This window comes from Oncorhynchus keta, chromosome 4 (genome assembly GCF_023373465.1).
Source record: "Oncorhynchus keta strain PuntledgeMale-10-30-2019 chromosome 4, Oket_V2, whole genome shotgun sequence".
NCBI classification, from domain to species: domain Eukaryota; kingdom Metazoa; phylum Chordata; class Actinopteri; order Salmoniformes; family Salmonidae; genus Oncorhynchus; species Oncorhynchus keta.
Window position 1 is genome coordinate 39,953,063 of NC_068424.1, and position 17,351 is coordinate 39,970,413.

The 17,351-nt window shown below is 46.8% G+C and overlaps 1 protein-coding gene across 8 annotated transcripts in view; it reads left to right on the forward strand.

The window, feature by feature from the left end:
• Positions 1 to 17,351, forward strand: part of LOC118383018 (MAGUK p55 subfamily member 7-like) — a 268,329-nt gene that overhangs the window by 141,529 nt on the left and 109,449 nt on the right. For 7 of the 8 annotated variants that reach the window (XR_008112793.1, XM_052506919.1, XM_052506917.1 and 4 more), the window contains one exon: positions 9,080 to 9,211. Coding sequence is in view for 7 of the 8 variants with exons in the window: in XM_052506919.1 (XP_052362879.1) it covers positions 9,080 to 9,211 (132 nt within the window). In the remaining variant the exon portion in view is untranslated. Of the gene's footprint in view, positions 1 to 1,679; positions 2,976 to 9,079; positions 9,212 to 17,351 lie in introns of those variants that run through there. The other variant, XM_052506923.1, reaches the window with a different exon arrangement.

Genomic DNA, 17,351 nt, shown 5'->3' on the forward strand with positions numbered 1-17,351 from the left:
TCAAACGACACCGCTGGTTCTGCTCACACTGCCCTACCCTGTGCTCTGACCTCTTTCTCCCTCTCTCTCCAGATGAAATCTCGCGTCTTGTGACGGCCGGCCGCCCAACAACCTGCCCGCTTGACCCTATCCCCTCCTCTCTTCTCCAGACCATTTCCGGAGACCTTCTCCCTTACCTCACCTCGCTCATCAACTCATCCCTGACCGCTGGCTACGTCCCTTCCGTCTTCAAGAGAGCGAGAGTTGCACCCCTTCTGAAAAAACCTACACTCGATCCCTCCGATGTCAACAACTACAGACCAGTATCCCTTCTTTCTTTTCTCTCCAAAACTCTTGAACGTGCCGTCCTTGGCCAGCTCTACCGCTATCTCTCTCAGAATGACCTTCTTGATCCAAATCAGTCAGGTTTCAAGACTAGTCATTCAACTGAGACTGCTCTTCTCTGCATCACGGAGGCGCTCCGCACTGCTAAAGCTAACTCTCTCTCCTCTGCTCTCATCCTTCTAGACCTATCGGCTGCCTTCGATACTGTGAACCATCAGATCCTCCTCTCCACCCTCTCCGAGTTGGGCATCTCCGGCGCGGCCCTCGCTTGGATTGCGTCCTACCTGACAGGTCGCTCCTACCAGGTGGCGTGGCGAGAATCTGTCTCCTCACCACGCGCTCTCACCACTGGTGTCCCCCAGGGCTCTGTTCTAGGTCCTCTCCTATTCTCGCTATACACCAAGTCACTTGGCTCTGTCATAACCTCACATGGTCTCTCTTATCATTGCTATGCAGACGACACACAATTAATCTTCTCCTTTCCCCCTTCTGATGACCAGGTGGCGAATCGCATCTCTGCATGTCTGGCAGACATATCAGTGTGGATGACGGATCACCACCTCAAGCTGAACCTCGGCAAGACGGAGCTGCTCTTCCTCCCGGGGAAGGACAGCCCGTTCCATGATCTCGCCATCACGGTTGACAACTCCATTGTGTCCTCCTCCCAGAGCGCTAAGAACCTTGGCGTGATCCTGGACAACACCCTGTCGTTCTCAACTAACATCAAGGCGGTGGCCCGTTCCTGTAGGTTCATGCTCTACAACATCCGCAGAGTACGACCCTGCCTCACACAGGAAGCGGCGCAGGTCCTAATCCAGGCACTTGTCATCTCCCGTCTGGATTACTGCAACTCGCTGTTGGCTGGGCTCCCTGCCTGTGCCATTAAACCCCTACAACTCATCCAGAACGCCGCAGCCCGTCTGGTGTTCAACCTTCCCAAGTTCTCTCACGTCACCCCGCTCCTCCGCTCTCTCCACTGGCTTCCAGTTGAAGCTCGCATCCGCTACAAGACCATGGTGCTTGCCTACGGAGCTGTGAGGGGAACGGCACCTCAGTACCTCCAGGCTCTGATCAGGCCCTACACCCAAACAAGGGCACTGCATTCATCCACCTCTGGCCTGCTCGCCTCCCTACCACTGAGGAAGTACAGTTCCCGCTCAGCCCAGTCAAAACTGTTCGCTGCTCTGGCCCCCAATGGTGGAACAAACTCCCTCACGACGCCAGGACAGCGGAGTCAATCACCACCTTCCGGAGACACCTGAAACCCCACCTCTTTAAGGAATACCTTGGATAGGATAAGTAATCCTTCTCACCCCCCTAAAAGATTTAGATGCACTATTGTAAAGTGGCTGTTCCACTGGATGTCATAAGGTGAATGCACCAATTAGTAAGTCGCTCTGGATAAGAGCGTCTGCTAAATGACTTAAATGTAATGTAAAAGTCAATCACACTTCTGTGAAATCAAACTGTCCACTTAGGAAGCAACACTGATTGACAATAAATTTCACATGCTGTTGTGCAAATGGAATTGACAACAGGTTGAAATAATAGGCAATTAGCAAGACACCCCCAATAAAGGAGTGGTTTTGCAGGTAGTGACCACAGACCACTTCTCAGTTCCTATGCGTCCTGGCTGATGTTTTGGTCACTTTTGAATGCTGGCGGTGCTTTCACTCTCGTGGTAGCATGAGACGGAGTCTACAACCCACACAAGTGGCTCAGGTAGTGCAGCTCATCCAGGATGGCACATCAATGCGAGCTGTGGCCAGAAGGTTTGCTGTGTCTGTTAACGTAGAGTCCAGAGCATGGAGGCTCTACCAGGATACAGGCCAGTACATCAGGAGACGTGGAGGAGGCCGTAGGAGGGCAACAACCCAGCAGCAGGACTGCTACCTACGCCTTTGTGTAAGGAGGAGCAGGCGGAGCCCTGCAAAATGACCTCCAGCAGGCCACAAATGTGTGTCTGCTCAAACGGTCCGAAACAGACTCCATGAGGGTGGTATGAGGGCCTTAAGTCCACAGGTGGGGGTTGTGCTTACTACAGCCCAACACCGTGCAGGATGTTTGGCATTTGCCAGAGAACACCAAGATTGGCAAATTCGCCACTGGCGCCCTCTGCTCTTCACAGATGAAAGCAGGTTCACACTGAGCACGTGACAGAGTATGGAGACGCCGTGGAGAACGTTCTGCTGCCTGCAACATCCTCCAGCATGACCGGTTTGGAGGGGGGTCAGTCATGGTGTGGGGTGGCATTTCTTTGTGGGGCCGCTAAGCCATGTGCTCGCCAGACGTAGCCTGACTGCCATTAGGTACCGAGATGAGATCCTCAGACCCCTTGTGAGACCATATGCTGGTGCGGTTGGCCCTGGGTTCCTCCTAATGCAAGACAATGCTAGACCTCATGTGGCTGGAGTGTGTCAGCAGTTCCTGCAAGAGGAAGGCATTGATGCTATTGATGCTGGCCCGCACGTTCCCCAGACCTGAATCCAATTGAGCACATCTGGGACATCATGTCTCGCTCCATCCACCAACGCCACGTTGCACCACAGACTGTCCAGGAGTTGGCGGATGCTTTAGTCCAGGTCTGGGAGGAGATCCCTCAGGAGACCATCCACCACCTCATCAGGAGCATGCCCAGGCGTTGTAGGGAGGTAATACAGGCACGTGGAGGCCACACACACTACTGAGCTTCATTTTGACTTGTTTTAAGGACATTACATAAAAGTTGGATCAGCCTGTAGTGTGGTTTTCCACTTTAATTTTGAGTGTGACTCGAAATCCAGACCTCCATGGGTTGATAAATTTGATTTCCAATGATCATTTTTGTGTGCTTTTGTTGTCAGCACATTCAACTATGAAAAGAAAAAAGTATTTAATAAGAATATTTCATTCATTCAGATCTAGGATGTATTATTTTAGTGTTCCCTTTATTTTGTTGAGCAGTGTATATTGGGTATTGTGTGTAGATTGATGAGGGGAAAAAATATTTATTCAGTTTTAGAATAAGGTTGTAACAACAAAATGTGGAAAAAGTAAAGGAGTCTGAATACTTTCCGAAGGCACTGTATATAGGGAATATGGTGTCATTTTGGATACAGCCTCTCCTTCGTATCCATCAACTCCAAAGGGAGGTGCCCACGTATCCCTACAACCCTTCACCCCGATGGCTAGTTCAAGACACTGGTGTGCCACGGAGCATCTCGCAGCACGCCTCCAATTATTGTATTTTGACACAGAGGTTATTGGCAGGGCCAACGTCGATCCATCACAAGGGGTTTCTCTCCTGGGCCAAACTCGTCGGGCCCTAGGGTGAAAGATGGAGAGATGGGAGAGAGAGCGGTCAAAGCATTACACACATACACTTACAAACACTGCCTCCGCCGCTGGGCCTGCTTGGTAGGGGCCACTCCTCTGCTGGCCTGAAGGGGCGACAGGTTGAAATGTTCACAACTGCCCTAGAGTATACACACGCACTCACACCCACTCCCCCCACATACCCAATTCCCCCTCCCTCCTCTCTGGCTGGCTGTTGCCTGTATGGTTTGGGCCTGCTACCCGGCTTCTCTGATAGTTTTACTGTTCCCTGGGTAAACCGTCACACCGACAGTCTTCTAGCTCCAAGCAGCAGAAGCACTCGGTCACGATAGATTAACCTCAGCAGAAGCTAGCCCAGCTCAGCGCTGGGGAATGGTGTCAGGGGGAACACTTTGACTGTAACACACTCACTTGCTGAGGTTTGGAAGCTGTCTCTTCTGAGTGGCTGCAACGGATGGTTCTCTGTGGGTTTTAAGCCCCCCTCTCCCTCACTCTCTCTCTCCTGATGGCTGGATAGGGATCTGACCGTTCTGCCGTGGCACCCGATACCTACCCAGCTCCATGTAAATCGCAGAGTCTGTGTGTAAAACACAAGCAGATGCCTGGGCTCTGAATGGTGTCTCTGTGCGATAGTAACAGTATCACTCTCCATTATAAAATGATCCATTCCTGGGGTGGGACATAAATCACAGCTTTTTTAAAGCACCCCCCCTCTCACGCATTCACGCACACACACACACACACACACACACACACACACACACACACACACACACACACACACACACACACACACACACACACACACACACACACACACACTTCCCCCTCTTTTCTCCCTTTTTATGATTCTTCACACATGAGAAAACAACTCCTGCCCATATTAGCCGCCTCAGAAACGCTAATATTGACAATGATGAAAGTGCTAATTTTGACGGCCGTCTGTTTCCGATGGGGGGAACTGTGTGTTCTGTTCTATTGGGGTGGGGGGAAGGGTTTCGGGTGTTCGCTGGCAGTGGGTCGGGGTGTCTCTGCCTACCACATCGCTGGGCTGGGGCTCTCAGAAGTAGAAGGCTGTGTCTCAATTGGCACCCTACTCCTTATAAAGTACACTACTATGGGCACCCTATGGGTCAAAATCAGTGCACTATGTGGGGAATATGGTGCTATTTGGAATGCAAGATAAGTGAACGCAGTAGAACGGAGCACAGCGGGGCTCTGGAACAGTCAGTAAAGTGCCAGTCTTGCACTGTCTGCCTGCAGGTTGAAAAATGACTCTGCGAATGACAAGCCCAGCTTAATGAGTGCTAGATGCCAGGAATCCATAGGAGGTTTGTTTGGACAGGCTCAGTGATCTGTTTTTATAGGATCCCTATTATGTATAATGAACACAAACACTGCTCTTAACGTACGGGTCCTAAAAACAGGGTGGACCCAGCCGAACCCAACCCAGCCCGTGATGCCGGGATGCATCCCAAATGGCACCCTATTCCCTATATAGTGTAGTACTGGGCTCTGGTCAAAAGTAGTGCACTATATAGGGAATAGGGTGCCATTTGTGAAACAGCCTCGGTCTCTCCCTAACCCAACTCCTGCTACAGCTGAATGGTTCAGTTCCAACAAGGATATCACCTCTACCTTAAATTGGGAGACACACACAGAACACTGGCTTTGAGTCATAACAGGACCTGCTCCCTGTCGTTGACCCAGAGGAATGCTTCCATACGGTGGCAGCCATTGTGTGTGTGTGTGTGTGTGTGTGTGTGTGCTTGTGTGCTTGTGTGTGTCTGGTGTGTGGGTGCAAGTGTGTCAGCAGCCACCACAAGCAAGGGGTCTGCCTCTGCCATGTGCTACCTATTAGCCTGGTGCTGTTGTTGCTAGTCTGTGGTTGTGATGGGGAGTTTTTACAAGGCATTACCGGCCAGGCTGTTACGAGCTGTAAGGGGAAAGGAGGGCTGCTGGAATGAGTGTCAACTAGGCCCTGATGGAGGAAGTGGTGGGCATTGATGAGAGGATACTCAGTGTTCAGGATATTAGTTGTGATGGATATCAGGAACTAACTGTGGTCTCCAGGCTTCCTAATGTTAGAGAACTGGGAGTATGGTAACGCAAGACTAATAGGGGTGTAGAGGTAGGAGCAAAACACACGCGTGCGCGCACACACACACTCACACACATAGACACAAGGCTGTGAGAAGGAGAGGGTAGGAGGGGAGAGCTGTGAGGCCTGAGGTGAGCTGGGTTGGGTTAAGGAAGTTATAGAAGCTGTTGAAACAGGAATAAGCTGTGATTGGCACATAGTAACAGGCCTTGGTGTTGTTGACGAACCAGATCAGGTGTTATGAGTGACAGCGACACCTCACCAGGGAGGTGGGGGACACTGTGTGTGTCCGTCCGTCCGTCTGTCTATCCTCGGAGTGAAAACCCCTCTCCACTCCTCTCTCCGGAGTCACATCGGCACAGGGCAGCAGTGTTTCGTCGGCGGTGTTGTTTTCGGAAAACTCTGGAAACTCGATACAACACCACATTAAATGTTTTCTCTAACCTCCTAAAAAGAGGAGAGGAGAAGAAACAAAGAAAAACGGCAAAGGAGATTTGGCCTCAGCAAATCGAGAAAGAGAGAGAGCGTTCCTCTGAAAATATTTGTTCTGTAATATTTTAATCAGCTCTGAATGGAGCACGGTCTGGTGCAGGCTGCTTTAAAAAAACATGAATTTTACCTTTATTTAACTAGGCAAGTCAAGAACAAATTCTTATTTTCAATGACGACCTAGGAACAGTGGGTTAATTGCCTCGTTCAGGGGGGCAGAACAACAGATTTTTACCTTGTCAGCTCGGGGAATCGATCTTGCAACCTTTCGGTTACCTTGTCCAATGCTTTAACCACTCTAACCACTAAGCTACCTGCCACACTGGCTAGTATAATGTCTGTTATTATACTGTTCTAGAATTCTGTGAAGATAAGTTATCTTTACTATTATTACATTATTTGTCCTCACATAAGGAAATGTGTTTCCACTGCTCCCAGAAACCATATACAAACATGATGACAAAAGATAGTTAGTGCCACACAGTTAAAGCCAGTGTTCATTAGGGTTGGCCTAAGGGTGACTAGACGAAGGCGGTGTGTCTGCTGCAGGTGGAGTCCCAGTGGAGCTTTGGGTACAGCACACCAGTTGTCTCTCTTTCTTCTTCCTCCTTCTCCTCCACTCCTCTCATCTGGTCTTCTTTAGGAACATCTTGGAACGCTGTAGTGCATCGTGCTCCCATGTCATAAAACAGACTGCTCTTCTCCTTCTCCTTCTCTCCTCCTCTCTATCCTTCCTCTCTCATCCTCCTCTTTCTGGTACGTGATTAGACTATGTTTTTTATTTCATGGAAAAAACAGTTTGTTTCCAGCAGCATTCGGAGACGACACGGAGCCGTTAAATTGTTTGAAAAATGAATGCGATCATTCTCGTCTGTGTCGTCTCGTTTTCCCCCCTCTCTGCTGCTGCTCGTGAGAGTGTGAAATATGTGAGGCAGCTGAGAACTTCATTACTTTGCTCATCGCTGAACATCAGCTAGCTAGCGCTCCCATGGGACCGTCCCGACACACACTCACTCTCTGGAAATACAAAAACCGTTACCAGGGGAGGGTAATTCATTTCTCCGTCCACCTCGACATCCCCCATGATTCATAGCGTCTCAGCGTGGCGTTAACCTCCTTTTATTCAGGAAGGTCTATGAGTCCAACGATCAGCCTTAATAGCAATTAACACTTGTAGCTAGTATAATGGGACCTTAACAAAATCAAATCCATCAACAGGTACTTGAGGCAGGGTGCATACATTTTCACACTGGTCCCCCGTGGGTATCAAACACACAACCCTGGTGTTGAAAGCACCACACTCTACCCACTGAGCCACATGGGACACTGTTTCTCTCTGCCGTTTCTCTCCCTCTAGTTGAAAGGATCTCAGCATGTTTGTAGTATGGGTTTGTACTAGAGGTCGACCGATTAATCGGAATGGCCGATTAATTAGGGCCGATTTCAAGTTTCCATAACAATCGGAAATTGGTATTTTTGGGGACCGATTTGGACGATTATTTGTTTGTTACACCTTTATTTAATCTTTATTTAACTAGGCAAGTCTAGGCAAGTCATTTTTTCAATGACGGCCTGGGAACAGTGGGTTAACTGCCTCGTTCAGGGGCAAAACAACAGATTTTCACCTTGTCAGCTCGGGGGATCCAATCTTGCAACTTTACAGTTAACTAGTCCAACGCAATAAGAGAGAGAGAGAGATCTGCCTGTTACGCGAATACAGTAAGCCAAGGTAAGTTGCTAGCTAGCATTAAACGTATCTTATAAAAACAATCAATCCATCATAATCACTAGTTAACTACACATGGTTGATGATATTACTAGATATTATCTAGCGTGTCCTGCGTTGCATATAATCTGACTGAGCATACAAGTATCTAAGTATCTAACTGAGCGATGGTAGGCAGAAGCAGGCGCGTAAACATTCATTCAAACAGCACTTTCTTTGCGTTTTGCCAGCAGCTCTTTGTTGTGCGTCAAGCATTGCGCTGTTTATGACTTCACGCCTATCAACTCCCGAGATGAGGCTGGTGTAACCGTAGTGAAATGGCTAGCTAGTTCGCCCGTGCTAATAGCGTTTCAAACATCACTCGCTCTGAGCATTGGAGTGGTTGTTTCCCTTGCTCTGCATGGGTATTGCTGCTTTGAGGGTGGCTGTTGTCGTTGTGTTCCTGGTTCGAGCCCAGGGAGGAGTGAGGAGAGGGACGGAAGTTATACTGTTACACTGGCAATACTAAAGTGCCTATAAGAACATCCAATAGTCAGAGGTTAATGAAATACAAATGGTATTGAGGGAAATAGTCCTATAATTCCTATAATAACTACAACCTAAAACTTCTTACTTGGGAATATTGAAGACTCATGTTAAAAGGAACCACCAGGTTTCATATGTTCTCATGTTCTGAGCAAGGAACTTAAACGTTAGCTTACCTTACATGGCACATATTGCACTTTTACTTTCTTCTCCAACACTTTGTTTTTGCATTACTTAAACCAAATTAAACATGTTTCATTATTTATTTGGAGGCTAAATTGATTTTATTGATGTATTATTTTAAGTTAAAATAAGTGTTCATTCAGTATTGTTGTAATTGTCATTTTTACAAATAAAAAAAATAAGAATTGGCCGATTAATCGGTATCAAATTTTTTTGGCTTCCAATAATCGGTATCGGCGTTGAAAAATCATAATCGGTCGACCTCTGGTTTGTACTGTTGTATAGGGATCTAGTCTGTGAATGGTGAATTTGAACCCCTCTCTTTCCTCTCCACTCGCCTCCTCTTTCACACTCCTTTCACCCCCCCCTGCCCACTTTCCTATCCTCTTTCATCCCCCTTTTCTTCTCCTCCGTAGAGTCTTCTGTCCGTCCATGACACGGTAGCCCAGAAGAGTTATGACCCCGATCTGCCTCCGTTGCCCGATGACATCGATGATGACGAGGAGTCAGTGAAGATCATACGACTGGTCAAGAACAAGGAGCCTCTCGTAAGTCATAGTCTTACAACACACACACATACACACACAATGATGAGGAGTCAGTGAAGATCATACAACTGTGATGTGATCCCCTTGAGACTCGAAGAGGTGTCTCCTCCAGTCTATCATAAATGTATCTATATTTTAATACCGTAAGGTCAAGAACAAGGAGCCTCTCATAAGACCCCCTCACAACAATAACAACAGGTTCCCTGTAATTCTTCAATGTGAGATGGTGCTACTCTGTACCTAGAGTCTGGCAAACCAGATGTGACAACTTTGTAACAGTCTGCCCAGTAGCACTGTGCTAGTTCTCACATTGTTTTTGTGTAATGTTCTGTGAATCAGTCTGGCCAATGAACAGTATCTGTTTGGTTTCCTCCCTTGTGGTGCTCTCATCACGCTCCCAGCTCACATCCATATAGCAATGTCTGACCCCAACAACAACATCAGTGGCAGCAGCATGAACTGCGTCCCAAATGGCATCCTATTCTCTACATAGACCTATCGGCTCTGGTTAAAAGTAGTGCAGTGTAAATAGAATAGGGTGCCATTTGGGATGCAACCAATGTCTTGGCCTGGTTCCCTTTCTCACTCTCATCCTTTACATCTAGCTCCAGTTCCTCCTCTCCCCACTGAGAGACATACCACACATTCCCCTGGTCAGCCCTGCTCTGCTCTCTCTCACATACACACATGCTTCACACATATGCAGACATGTGACAAACACGCGCGCACACACACACAGTCTTGTACAGCTAACCTTGTGGGGACACAATTCAGTCCCATTCAAAATCCTATTTTCTCGAACCCCTAAACCTAACCCTAACCTGTACTCTTACCCTAATAAAAAAACCTAACCTTAACCCTAACCCTTAACCTAACCATAGCTCCTAACCTTAAACCGAATTCTAACACTTAGTCTAACCATAATCCTAAACCCCCTAGAATTAGCATTTTACCTTGTGGGGACGAACTACATGTCCCTAGTTGGTCAAATATTTGTTTATTTACTATTCTTGTGGGGTATATATACACACACACACACACACACACACACACACACACACACACACACACACACACACACACACACACACACACACACACACACACACACACACACACACACACACACACACACACACACACACACACACACAAGCTCTGCTGGCAAACAGCCACACCTCTTTGTGGTCAGCTGGTGGGTCTGCTCTCTCACCCCCTCCTCTCTTTCTCTCTCATCCCTCTTTCTCTCATCCACCATCCCTCTCTCTTTTTCTTTCTACTACCATCTATCTTTGCATCCTCTCTCATTCGCTTTCTCTCCGTATCCTCTCTTTCTTTAACTCATCCTTTATTTCTGAATCCTCTCTTTTTCTCAGACTTTCTCTCTCAACCTGTATTCCAACTCACTCTTTCCATCCATCCATCCATCCACCCCCCCCCATCATGGTCCTGACCTCAGTGTCCTGTCTGGCATGGCAGTTCTCTTCCTGTCCCACTCCCTCCGGGCTGGCGGTCTGTCACAGAGCTCTGTCATCAGAGTGCCACCCTTTGTTGTGTGTGGAGGCCACAGCCCTCTTTGATCTGGTGTGTGTGTGTGTGTGTGTGCTACAGTAACAGTAGTGTCCTGTCTTGGCTGGTCTTGCTTTATTTTGAGGTTCCTATTGAGGTTTTCTCAGACCTTTATTTGGCTCTCTGCCTGCCCGCCGTCTCACCTCCCCTCTAACCACACCTCAGGGAACCGGCGAGGAACAGAACACACCTACAGTAATTTCGGATTCCAGCCTTCCCCTTGCATGTTCCAGTTCCCCTGGCTGGTCACTGTAATAAGTGGCTTTCAGTTCACTCAGTCAGTCCCTCTGGCTCTGGAATGTTCTCTAGCTCCTTATTGTTTTTGCTCTGCTATTGTTTTTTCCCAGCCCACTACTACTACTACTACTAGGGCTGATGTAAGTAAGGTCACATCTCAGAAACCATAATGTGATTTACACACAGGCCCCAGTCAGGTTTAATTGTCAGGTTGCATTTTTCACCAGCCTCCTACATGTCAGCTTGTTTTTCTCTTCTGACTGTATTTGGATCCTTAGAGGTCAACTCTGAAACATGAATTTGGAATGTGTGATGATGTTGTTTTGGCAGTACAATAGTGTCAAAGGGTTTCATGTTGACGAAACACTGAAGTGTTATAAAATGTGTTATACGTGTACAGACTGATTTAATGTCAAGGGGTCCAAGCCTATTGACCATTCAGAGTCTGTGGCTTATCCGTCCGTCCCTCAGCACAGTGTGGTTTCATCTCATGTTTGGGCTGCCCTCTCACTGCCTGAAGGACCCTTATTGTGCTCTAATTGAGGCTTGGCAGTGGTACAGGAGGAGGATTCCTGTGTTTGCTATCTGTCTGCAACTGAAAACAAAACAATACATTCCAATGGAGCCTCCAACCGACTTATGGCCACCCGCTATCCGTCTTCCAGAAATGTCACGTCTGAACGTTTGATGGTGATGATTCTATTTGCATGCGGCGAGCTGGTGGCAACTCGGGCAGAGAGGGAAGGGCCTAGCACCTATGCTGATGAGAGAGCCAATTCAGGGCTGCTGCCCACTCCGTGGTCTGAGTCTGGTCTGGGCCATCTCAAAGAGCCACCGCCTTCATTTCCCAGTGTTCCTCTCTCTCTCTGTAATCACGCTCCTGCCAGAACTTCACACGGTAGCCCTCCCTCCTCTGGAGCAGCAGCACTGTGAGTGGACGGTGTGGGTTGGTTCACCACTGTTGTTCACTACTCTGGGTGACTCACTCACTGACTGTAGACGGGAGAGAGCACTGTGGCCATAGTCTGTCTGTAGTCTGCACGCCACAACCACAACCAGGGCTGGGTAACTTATAATAACCCATAGCTTTGCAATGAGGAAATAACTGTATTTACTTTGTAAGATATCCAATCCAAATATTACAATATCTATATGGCATCATCATTACTGTAGCTCCAACCACAACTGATTTTTTTCTTCTTTCAGATAGACCTGCATTGAAATTAAATTAAATAACAGTAAACAATCATTCAGACGTAAGGTTTGGGAAGAGGAGGATCCCACCTTCAGTGATTGTACCTTTCATCTCTTGGCTATGTCAGACAAGTAGGAGTGAAACCATTAAGGCAGTACTCTAGCCACACCGCCATTTTAGCATTTCTGCCAATAAAGGCCCCAAATTGTGTAGGGTCTTCATCTTGCACTGCACCAAATTGACTTGGATGTGTCTTTTCCCATCGCTGCAACTCCCCTACGGACTCAGGAGATACGAAGGTCGACAGCCATGCGTCCTCCTAAACATGACCCTGCCAAGCCGCACTGCTTCTTGACATACTGCTCCCGTAACCCGGAAGCCAGTCACACCAACGTGTCAGAGGCAACATCGTCCAGCTGGTGACCTAGGTCAGCTTGCAGGTGCCCCGCCAAACCCTCCCTTAACCCAGACAACACTGGGCCAATTGTGCGCCACCTCATGGGTGAACTGAACCCGGGTCTGTAGTGACACTTCAAGCACTGCGACACAGTGCCTTAGACCGCAGGCCTGCTCAGGAGGCCTGGATGTGCCTTTTAACTTGCAATTTGACATAATCAGCCTGAAATTATCACACTTGACATCATAACAAGAGCACTGTACAGTATTGAGGTCATTTATTTCCTGTCTCTCTTTCTCTCTTTGCATGTTTTGGCTTTATCTTCAGGGGACTGTTTCATAGTTAGCATGCTGAGGCCTTTACTGGTGACTCATCCATTAGCTTAATTGTGATTAGTTGAGTGGATTGTATTCGGTAGCTCTGATTAATTGCTATCATTTTTCACGCTGTGACTTCATACCGTAAAAACTCCATATTTCTTGTCAAATCAAATTTAATTATATAGCCCTTCTTACATCAGCTGATATATCAAAGTGCTATACAGAAACCCAGCCTAAAACCCCAAACAGCAAGCAATGCAGGTGCAGAAGCACGGTGGCTAGGAAAAACTCCCTAGAAAGGCCAAAACCTAGGAAGAAACCTAGAGAGGAACCAGGCTATGAGGGGTGGCCAGTCTTCTTCTGGCTGTGCCGGGTGGAGATTATAACAGAACATGGCCAAGATGTTCAAATGTTCATAAATGGCCAGCATGGTCAAATAATAGTAATCTCAGTGAACAGGTCAGGGTTCCATAGCCGCAGGCAGAACAGTTGAAACTGGAGCAGCAGCACGGCAGGTGGACTGGGGACAACAAGGAGTCATCATGCCAGGTAGTGCTGAGGCATGGCCCTAGGGCTCAGGTCCTTCGAGAGAGAGAGAGAGAAAAAAAGAAAGAGAGAGAGAATTAGAGAGAGCATACTTTAATTCACACAGGACACCGGATAATTCAGGACAAATACTCCACATATAACAGACCCTAGCCCCCCGACACACAAACTACTGCAGCATAAATACTGGAGGCTGAGACATTAGGGGTCAGAAGACACTGTGGCCTCATCCGATGATACCCCCGGACAGGGCCAAACAGGCAGGATATAACCCCACCCACTTTGCCAAAGCACAGCCCCCACACCACGAGAGTGATATCTTCAACCACCAACTTACCATCCTGAGACAAGGCCGAGTATAGCAGGGGACCTTTTTCTTTTCCCCCCCTCAGTCCATTCTTTGGCACCCACTGTAACCCAAACCTTTTGTTTTATTAGGTCCAATGTCGGGACAATGAAATAATGAAGTTTGAATAGAGAGAGGCATAAACATGTGGGTGCAGCCTGCTCCAGAAATAAGGCCTGACGTTTATTTTTATTGGAAGAATGTGTTATTTTGGATTAGGTTACCCAAAACTACATTTGAGTGGAACGAACACAAGAGTTGCGTCAAGACCAACTTCTGTCTCCTCTGAGCATCGGGATATAGTGTGTCCGTCCCAAATGGCATCCTATTCCCTATAATGTGCATGACTTTTTATCAGGGCCCATAGGCCTTCTGGTGATAAAGGGGCTGAGTACAGACTGCCTAATATAAGCGCTGTAGACAACAGCCAGAGTTGCCAGGATGGGAGAGAAGCACTGGCGTTACACAATTCAACCTCCCCAAGCCAGGAGCCTAAGGAGCAGAGTGAGAGAGAGAGACAAACGCCTCACCACCCCATCTTCATCCTGCATCTTTGAAAAGAAAGTCAAAATAAATGTAAAAGTAGTGAAAAATGAATCAACAGAGATACCGCAGGCATTAGGTCTGACCGTTGGATAGTAGTAGAAAACATTAGGGAGAATCCAGGGCTGTCCCAAATGGCACCCTGGTTCCTATAAAGTGCATTACCTTTGCCTGTTCAAATTTAGTGCACTATATAGAGATGATGGTGTCATTTGGGACTCAAGCAAGGCTGTGGTCGATGTGTCCTGCTCCTCTCATTTGGCTGTTTTTAAACCCTGTCATGACGCAGATGTAAATAGCAGATTGGAGATGCTTGCTGTGTTTTCCCCGCTGTTTTATGTTTTTTATGGCTCGCTCTACTCCACTGCTCTCTCTGTGCCATTCTCTTGTGGATCCCTTCATCTCCACACATCTATATACGCTACCGTTCAAAAGTTTGGGGTCACTTTGTTTTTGAAAGAAAAGCAACATTTTTAATGTTGTAAATGACTATTGTAGCTGGAAACGGCTGATTTTTAAAATGTAATATCTACATAGGCGTACAGAGGCCCATTATCAGCAACCATCACTCCTGTGCTCCAATGGCACGTTGTGTTAGCTAATCCAAGTTTATCCTTTTAAAAGGCTAATTGATCATTAGAAAACACTTTTGCAATTAAGTTCACAGGTAACAGGTAAAAACTGTAGTGCTGATTAAAGAAGCAATAAAACTGACCTTCTTTAGACTAGTTGAGTATCTGTAGCATCAGCATTTGTGGGTTCGATTACAGGCTCAAAACGGCCAGAAACAAAGACATTTCTTCTGAAACTCATCAGTTTATTCTTGTTCTGAGAAATGAAGCCTATTCCATGCGAGAAATGGCCAAGAAACTAAAGATCTCGTTTAACTCTCTGTACTACTACCTTCACAGAACAGCGAAAACTGGCTCTAACCTGAATAGAAAGATGAGTGGGAGGCCCCGGTGCACAAGATGGGCAAAAGAACACAGACACTGAACAGAGGAACTGTTCATCCTGGAGTCACCTCTTTTCTTTCAAAAACAAGGACATTTCTAAGTGACCCCAAACTTTTGAACGCTAGTGTATCACTCTTTATTTTGTCTCTGTCTGTCTGTCTGTCTGTCTGTCTGTCTGTCTGTCTGTCTGTCTGTCATTTGTTCTGACTGTTTGTCCGTCTCTTCTTTCCCTCTCTCTGTTGTCCTTTTGTTTGTGTGCATCAGTTTTTCACTTTTTTAAAAGACTGGGAAAAGACGCTGGTCCACCACCTTGTGTGTATCCCAAATGGCACCCTATTCACTATAGTGCATTACTTTTGACCAGAACCAAACCCCAGGGCCCTAGTCAAAAGAAGTATGATAAATGGGAATCAGTGTGCCATTTGGAATACAGTCCTTTCCATCATGCACCTCAATCCGCCCAGATGTCCGTCTAGACCCCCAGACACCCGAACCTCCATCTCCAGGTTGTTAAGCATCATTAGGAGCTGTCAAAACACCAGGCCAGGAACCTGACAGGATCATTGTCACTTTCCTTTCTCCTCTCTCTCTCTCTTTCTTTCTCTCTCTCTCTCTCTCTCTCTCTCTCTCTCTCTCTCTCTCTCTCTCTCTCTCTCTCTCTCTCTCTCTCTCTCTCGATTGGGTTTCCCATTAAGAGTGACTGTGCCATGGAAAATACTCTCCATAACAAGGGCATCATCTCCTGTGTAGGTGTCGGGCTCTTCCGGTGCCATGCCATCCAGTTGGCCCTTGCCAACCTAGTCGACTGCCCTGTACCTAATCAATACAACTTGTGACCTCTCACTCTAGATGCCTGGTGGATCAGCTGGACTTCTCGTTAAGAACACTGAACTTTTCTTTGAGTCTACGATGTTCATTTTCATTTTTATACTGTTTTAGAGTGCTACCTACCAGATCTTCCGAGAAAGAACTAAAGAATGACTTGCATCACAATCAGATATTGACATGTAAAAAAATAAATAAATAAAAAATCCATCTGGTCTTCAGGAGGGCACTCCTTTAGTCTTTACTTCACCATTCTGACACCATTAGAGCTGTTGGATCACTTCTACTGCCTCATCTCTTCTTTTGTCTCAGAGTCGTAAACACATGCAGATAATCAGATCGGATAATCAATCAATCAGATAATACCCACCCATCACTCTCTCTGTCTGTCTCTGTGTCTCAATGGAATCTTAATACCGTTGGCTTGACTGTGAACTTTATGCTTGGAGAGCTTATGGAGAAGCTTATGTTAATTTCGACTGTAGTCAATGAAAGTGGTACACAATGGCACTGCAGCCGTTTAAAACATAATTTGAGGATGTTCCCTTTTTTTCTATTTACATTAGTGTTTGGAAATCAAGTCGTTTGTAACGCTACTCTGTGGGATTCATGGAGCAGCAGATGAGATTAGGGTAGGCAGGCAGGACACATGTTAGTGTTTTACAGAGTTGTGTGCTATAAAACCCATACATCTTTCATTTGATGGATGAGCTGGGGGTTTGGTGCTCTGTGAAGAAGATGGAGCGTTCTCGAATGTTCTGGAGTGTAAAACATGAGGAAACATCTGGAGCGTCCTGGTTCCATGGTGGTATAGGATTGGATCACTTCAATTTGGAACTGGCAGTAGTTTGTGTCCGGAGCATTTGGTTCCATGGTGGTATAGCATGTGTCCATCCTCTCTTTAACCTGTCTAGCGGAACACCCCAGCAACAGTCAGTGAAAGTGCAGGGCGCCAAATTCAAAACACCATTTTAAAGATAAACACCATACACCATTTTAAAGATAACATTTTCGTTAATCCAGCCAGTGTCTGATTTCAAAAATGATTTACAGCGAAAGCACCACAAACGATTGTTAGGTCACCACCAAGCCACAGAAAAACACAGCCATTTTTTCCAGCCAAAGAGAGGAGTCACAAAAAGCAGAAATAGAGATAAAATGAATCACTAACCTTTGATGATCTTCATCAGATGACACTCATTGGAA